This window comes from Balaenoptera borealis (genome assembly GCF_965194805.1).
Source record: "Balaenoptera borealis genome assembly, chromosome: 1".
NCBI classification, from domain to species: domain Eukaryota; kingdom Metazoa; phylum Chordata; class Mammalia; order Artiodactyla; family Balaenopteridae; genus Balaenoptera; species Balaenoptera borealis.
Window position 1 is genome coordinate 19,456,314 of NC_138860.1, and position 7,163 is coordinate 19,463,476.

The 7,163-nt window shown below is 36.6% G+C and overlaps 1 protein-coding gene across 10 annotated transcripts in view; it reads left to right on the forward strand.

Moving 5' to 3' along the window:
* The window catches only part of MARK1 (microtubule affinity regulating kinase 1), a 149,778-nt gene extending 142,939 nt beyond the window's left edge, over positions 1-6,839 (forward strand). For 7 of the 10 annotated variants that reach the window (XM_082394341.1, XM_082394342.1, XM_082394337.1 and 4 more), the window contains 2 exons: positions 821-865; positions 4,717-6,839. In XM_082394341.1, the coding sequence (XP_082250467.1) occupies positions 821-865; positions 4,717-5,071 (400 nt within the window). In that variant the 3' untranslated portion in view covers positions 5,072-6,839. The remainder of the gene's footprint in view (positions 1-820; positions 866-4,716) is intronic. The other 3 variants (XM_082394345.1, XM_082394338.1, XM_082394340.1) reach the window with 1 other exon arrangement.
* Positions 6,840-7,163: the final 324 nt, after the last annotated feature.

Consider the following 7,163-nt stretch of genomic DNA (forward strand, 5'->3'; position numbering starts at 1 on the left):
GCTATTTAATAGTATTTTGCTATCACCAGCCTTCTCTTAATATATTTAAACTGGTTTATAACTTGATACTCCTATGTTAGATACTTAATTACCTTTGAAAATGACAAATAGTTAAAATTTTGGCAGACTTAAAAAATACTAATTACATTCAACAAAAGAACAATTAGTGGAGTCTTCCTGGTTTTACTTCACAGGTGGATGTCCAGGTAAGATCAATGTTTCTGTTTAAGTTTGAATTCATGTCTTTAGACTCACCTGCTTGGATAGGCTGTTTGGTTTGCTATAACATTTTATCATGTGCATGAATTATTAGCATAACTTCTGAAATAAGTTACTTGCATATTTAAAACCTAGTATTTATTTTTAGAAATACTTATGTGTTGAGCTTTATTTCTAACTACAAGATTAATTTATATTTTTCTAAATTGAGCGACTACTCAAATTATGTTTAATAACCATTATGAAGTTAAATCTTGCTGTCGATAATTATTAAATAGTTTTGACTTTAGATTGAACTAAGCTAAACCAAAAGGTAAATTATGACTTTAAAATCGTGGCTGGGAATTGGAAGATCACGTAAAAATCCTAAACCATCACCTAGCATCTCCTCTATGGCAATACCCAGTAGACGCTCAATAAATGGTAGTCAAGTGTGGTTATGATGAAAAACATAAGAAATGGTATTAGACTGACTGGTCATAGAAATCTGTCATGCTAGAAGTTTGCTCAACAAGTTTATTTTAAAATCATTTTAGATGTAGGTTTTCTTGGTATTTTTTTCACTTTTATCATTAAATCTCAACCTTCACTTTGTTTTGAGGGATCCAAGTGAAGGCGAAGCCAGTGGCAGAGCCGACACTTCAAGGTGAGGAGCCACTATTAATACTTCGCTGCTAGGTCCCTGTGTGTGAAGACGTACTTTTGAAATACTTACAGCACTTAATAAACATGAATAGAACTAATAACTAGATAGTATGTGTATTTAAAATTTTATATTGGTATGGGTTTTCCTAATGTTGCCTGGCATTTATTAAGTTTATTAACTTTAAGTTTGTGTTTTCTAAACATTATTTTGAATTGTATGCTTTATAGCCTTTCTGTCCTTTAAAAAACATGTCTTAGCAGAAGAATTAATAGACTAAAATGTACTGATCCTTTTCTCACTAAAATGATGTAAATAAAATCAGTCTTGGGACTTCCCTGGCAGTCCAGTGGTTAAGACTCTGCACTTCCACTGCAGGAGACACGGGTTCAATCCCTGGTCGGGGAGCTAAAACCCCGCATGCCTCACGGCGCAGCAAAAAAAAAAATTAGTCTCAGTCAAATAACGCAGAACATGGAGGTTACCAAATACATAGGAAGATGTGATATCCGTAATATATCTTAGGGGACTCTTCATTGGTGGACCACATTTCAAAACTCTCACCCTGCCGTACTTTATGGGTTACTTGACATTTAATACTGGCTGTGTATTCGTTCTGGCAGTGGGTCTCAAACTTGAGCACATTCAGAATCAGGCAGAGGGCTTGAGGAAGCAGGTGACTGAGCGTCAGCCCCAGGGTTTGTGATTGTCAGGGAGGAACACTGATGCCGCTGGTCTGGGGACCACATTAGTGACATGTTAGTACTTGTGTTCATATTTATAAATGGGAAATTTAAGAAACGAAGGCATTCAATTATTTCGAGTGTACACCAGCATTAAGGGGTCCAGTATAAATCTCAGAACCTTAACAAGCGGTTCCTCAGTAGGACAGAGGCCCAGCTTCATTCAGGAATTATATTTGACCAGCTAAACACAAGCCTTAGTTTACTTTCTCCTTTTTAAAATTATGTGAAACATAAAACACAATGAGGTGTGGAAAGACTTTAACGAGCATTCCTATGTAGTCTTTTTATTTTACAAACTGTGCTGTATATATGTTTAGTCATAGTAGTTGAAATATTTCTTTTTTGAGTTAGATACCTGAATCACCGTAGCAGGGAGCCAAAGAGAGGCAGGACAGATAATTTTAATTTCCTTCTGCCTGTTGAATAAACATGCAGGACTCTTGTTTTCAGCTCCTCCCTCACTTAGTCACTTAGTCTTGAGCCCCTTTCTTGCATCTCATCCTGTCTTTCCACTTGATTGTCCTCTGAGACATTTAATCGTGTGTAGGGTCACAAGTCGCTGCTGATGTTGCAGTTAATCTGCATGCATTTATCTTTTTAATGTGACTACATGTCTCTTTTGTTTGGTCATTGTTGAATTTTGCTCTTTGGTTTTTTGTCTGTTCGTCTGTTTTGCTTTTGAGCAAACTTATTTAATACCTACTATCTATAAGGTACTGGCTGGTCATTTAATCCTCATAACAACCAAGTGAAAAGTATCCATTTTACAGATGAAGAAGCAGTAAGGAGCATCGGTGGGACCAAACCAGTTACAGTGAGGTTCTGTGCTTTCAGAGGGATGGTTGGGCACGATGGTGAATAGCAGACGGCGTGGGCGTTGGCTGTGTTGTACCACTTACCTCGCTGTATACCTTTAAGAAAGTTGCTTTAACTCTTTGTGCCCATGCGTCCTCATTCTGACTGCCTCCTAGGGTTGTTGTGAGGGGTAAATGAGTAAATAATACATGTTAGGCACTTAGAACAGTTCCTGGTACCTAGTAAGTACTCAGTGAATGTTAGTTGTTACTATTGGTGTCAGTATTTCCAGGCACTTTCTACAGTTAACATTACCAGTGGCGATGCCTTTGAGATACAGGTAGAAAAATATCTTGTATGTGCCTGTTGTCTTAAGGTCACCAGGTTTCCTTGATGGAATGGAGGGAAACCTATACTTGGAATAAAACATCTGATTTCTAGTCTTCGCTTTCCAACTCATTAGCTCTATGACCTCAGGAAAGTAATTTACATTTCCTAGTCATCAGTTCTGTTTTTAAGATGAGTGTTCAATCAAGTGATGTCGTGGGTGCGTCCCCACCCTAGCAGGCTGATTCCATGGCCCGCATTGTACATGTGGTCCCAGTGAATGATACTGGTCGGATCTGCACACCCAGAGGCCTGTGATGCCATGGCTTAGATTCAGTGAGCAAAAAAGAGACTGATAGAGAAGCCACTGAGATAAATACTCTCCATACTTGGGAAATTTATCTTCTGTACTTACTCCTTTCCTGCTTTTCTCAAGCTTGCATAGTTGGCAGAGCTTTGTCAGCCCAGATATCTAGGAATGAGGAGGAAAGCATACGTAAATGTATACATAAAAATTGATACATATAAATGTATACGTGAATATACTTCATATGATAATAGTGATATAAAATCTATAAACAGATACAAAATATTTATATAGTAGAATATAAACTTTCAAAGTACATCATTTTTTTCTTTAAATCACATGTAAGTGAGATAGATTAACAAGTTAAAATTGTAACATCTGTGCTTGGATAATTGCTTCACAAATTTAATTACAGCATCTTCTGAATCATAAGTCATCTATGAATTTTACCTTTCTTTGATTATTTGAAGTAGGTTTTCTGTTACTATATTATCTATGGGAGACCTACAATAAGGAAAATCCAATAAGGTTCATTCATTTAACAAATACGTGTTAATCATCTACTGTTTGCCTAGCACAGTTCTAAATGTCTGAGATGTATCAGTGAACAAAGCAGACAAAACTCCTTACCCTCCTGGCCTTTGCAATCTAGCAGTGGAGACAGACAATAAATAATAAACATAATAAATAAATGAATTAAATACTATGTAAGAATATGATAAGTACTACAGAGGAAAAAATAGAGCAGGGTGAGGAGGTTGGCCATGCCAGTGTAGGAGCTGGGGGTGCAATAGGGTAGTTAGGGTAGACCACACGGAGAAAGTGAGCAGAAACTTGAAAGAAGTAAGGGAGTTAGTCATGCAGCTATGTGAGGGAAAAGCATTCGCGGCAGAGGGAACAGCCTGTGTTAGAGCCATAAGGCAAGAGCATACCCCGTATGTTCGGAGAATAGTATGGAGGCCAGTGGGTCTTGATGGGCATGAGCAAGGAGGAAAATGATAGATGAAGGGTTGGGGTTGGGAGTTGGAGTATAAGTCATGTGGAGCCTTGTAGACTATTTTAAGGATATCTTTAGCAAAACGTTGAAATCATTAGAACTGATGTCTACGCTCCTGGGTGTGGTATGGCCTGACGTCTTTACCCCATTGCAGTACCACGTTCTTTCTCAACATCATCAGGTACAAGTAATCTCTCTGTGGCCATTACTGCTCTCCTTGTCCCCAGTCCTTCTCCTACCCAAAAAAGGTAAAAAAGAAAGGAAATTTTTCATTGTATTTCAAAAATGTGTATTTATAAGCAGCATGCTAGTGGTATCCATTCTGTATAAATGTACAGAAAATGGAGGGTCTGCATTTTCCAACTTAAACAGAGAAATGTGGAGGAAAAGTACTAAATTTTTTACTTTTGGATGCAAACTTATTTCCCACAAACAAATATATTTAAGAAAATGTGCTATTTTAAATGGAAGATATTAATAAAAGTCAAAACAGATGGCGTCCTGGAGTCTGGTTTTTGTAACAGCAAGATGATACTTGTATCTGCTTGAAGGTAGTCTGCAAACTGGGTAGTTTTATTAAGCACTGGATTATCTAAGCACTTAGATTTTATGTGTGTTTTGATTTCTTTGCTGAATGGAATTTTTGTTTTCATTTTTTTTCCCCTCTGTCCTCTTATTCCAGAAGTACAACAGGGGAACCAAAAGAAAGAGACAAGGAAGAGGGTAAAGATTCCAAGCCACGTTCTTTGCGATTCACGTGGAGTATGAAGACCACTAGTTCAATGGACCCCAGTGACATGATGAGAGAAATCCGGAAAGTGTTAGATGCAAATAACTGTGATTATGAACAAAAAGAGAGGTTTTTGCTTTTCTGTGTCCATGGAGATGCCAGGCAGGATAGCCTCGTGCAGTGGGAGATGGAGGTCTGCAAGTTGCCACGGCTGTCCCTCAATGGGGTCCGCTTCAAGCGAATATCCGGGACTTCTATTGCCTTTAAGAACATTGCATCTAAAATAGCAAATGAGCTTAAGCTGTAAAGAAACTCAAATTTACAGGATCAGGGAAGATACATCCGTATATGAGGTACAGTTTTTGAATGTACTGGCAATGCTTAATGTGATTGGCCTGTGAATCTCCCCATGTAGATTTTGCCCTTACTGCAATAAGGTTATACATAGTTATGAACTGTAAAATTAAAGTCAGTATGAACTATAATAAATATCTGTAGCTAAAAAAGTAGGTTCACATGTACAGGTAAGTATATTGTGTATTTCTGTTCATTTTCTGTTTATAGAGTTGTATAATAAAACAGATGATTGCTTAAAAACCTGTATAGTTGTCTAGATTTCTGCACGTAAATGTACGTTTGATGCTTTGAGTTGAAAGTGTTCTTTCTGTTATTTACATTCTGGTGGGTTTTTTAAATTCTTACCTCCATCATGCAATTTTGAAAATTGAGAATTGTGTCCAGAATTAAAAGTGCACAGAAGTAGTCTTTACAATTATAGCATGGACTTTTAAAAATTATTTTTAAATCATATTTAAATTTAAACCAGAAGCTGATAAATAGATCAGCTTTATTAAACACAGAATTACTCCTGCTTATCTTTGCTCTTATCCTTGTTATCAGACAAGGTTTAGTTGAGAAGATACAAAATGTTTACAGTGTTGGCACTTAGCGTTTTTAAAATAAAGTACGTGAAAATAATAATAGCTTTGCCTTGAGCTAACTAAGAAGTACTGGGGAAGAAGTTAAACCTACATCAAATTTTCTTTTGAACTTTAAAGTATTTTCTGGCCCACTGCTAATTGTAGGAGCAAAATTAGAAAGAATCAATACTTCATCTGGCTATTATAATGTAAAATGTCACTGAGGTTTGCTGCCTTCCAAATCCCACAACATTAATTGCGGAAGTACAATAATATTGGGACTGTTTCATAGCACAAACTCATCTTTACAGTGTTGATCAGTGCATCAGTTAAGAAATAATGCCACCTCAGGAATTAACTGGCATTGGGAACGTTTGCTTCGTGCTCCTGCCAGCCTCTTCACCCACCCCCGACACAGTAGTATCTGTCATCACTTAAGAGACTTCCGAGCAAAACATGCTATTTATAACAGTATATTATTGATTTACGCTTATGTGGTTGTTCAGTTGGTTCCCATGTGACCTGTTTGTTTTTAATATTTTGCCAGATTTCTTGTATTTATTCCACATCATTGTGCCTATAATGTGCAGCTTTGTAATTGGCATTTGCCTACTTTTCTTTCACAATTAGTGATATATGCGATGTAAAACCACTAGTAAAGGTACATTTTAATACTTGTTATTTTCTACTGAATTAGCCTTGGAGGTTGACTGTGCAATGTTATTTAATGTTGTAATTACTGTAATATCAGCATATGGGCCCCATCTGCACACTCCTGAGAAATAGAAAGTGTATTCCAATTTTATCAGTTTAAAGGAAAATAAAGCTGTGATTAAATACTGTAATTCTAGCCTACATTAGAAAGCTCTAAGCGTAGGTGATGTGCCATTCCATGATGGCTTCCAGACTAGGGTAATCTGTACTGTACTGTGATGTAGCTTTCTTCTGTAAAGTTCTGTTCTAAAATGAAGTGTATTTTTGCCTTAGCAAAGGATGGTGTTTGGAAAAAAACAACAACAACAACAACTGTGTAGCCCCTTTTTAACCTAGTGTTCATTCAAAACACTTGACGCAAATCTTTATTCACCTTCACTGGTGCACACTGAAATTTTACTTGAACAGTTCTCAAATAAAGCACTTGTCTTTTGCTCTTTATCAGAATGTGAATTACCTGTTTTCTAGGGCAAAAGTATTCTGTATGGGGAGTTTATTTTGTGTGTGCTAAATTTAGTTGATGGGGGAAAGCTGTGTAGGTTTCCAAGATGTCATTATGACAAGAAAAATTTAATCTTTTTTATTGGAGTTCCTATCAATTAAAACACTTTTTAAAAGATAGACATGCCTTTTCCAAGGTAAAAAACTGATGTTCTTTCGCATTTTCTCACTCTGGTTAACTTTTCTGTGTTTGTGGCAAGGAATTTTACTTCAATATTTTTTATGAACTAAAAATGAAATCTTAATATTCACTTTAGATTTTCC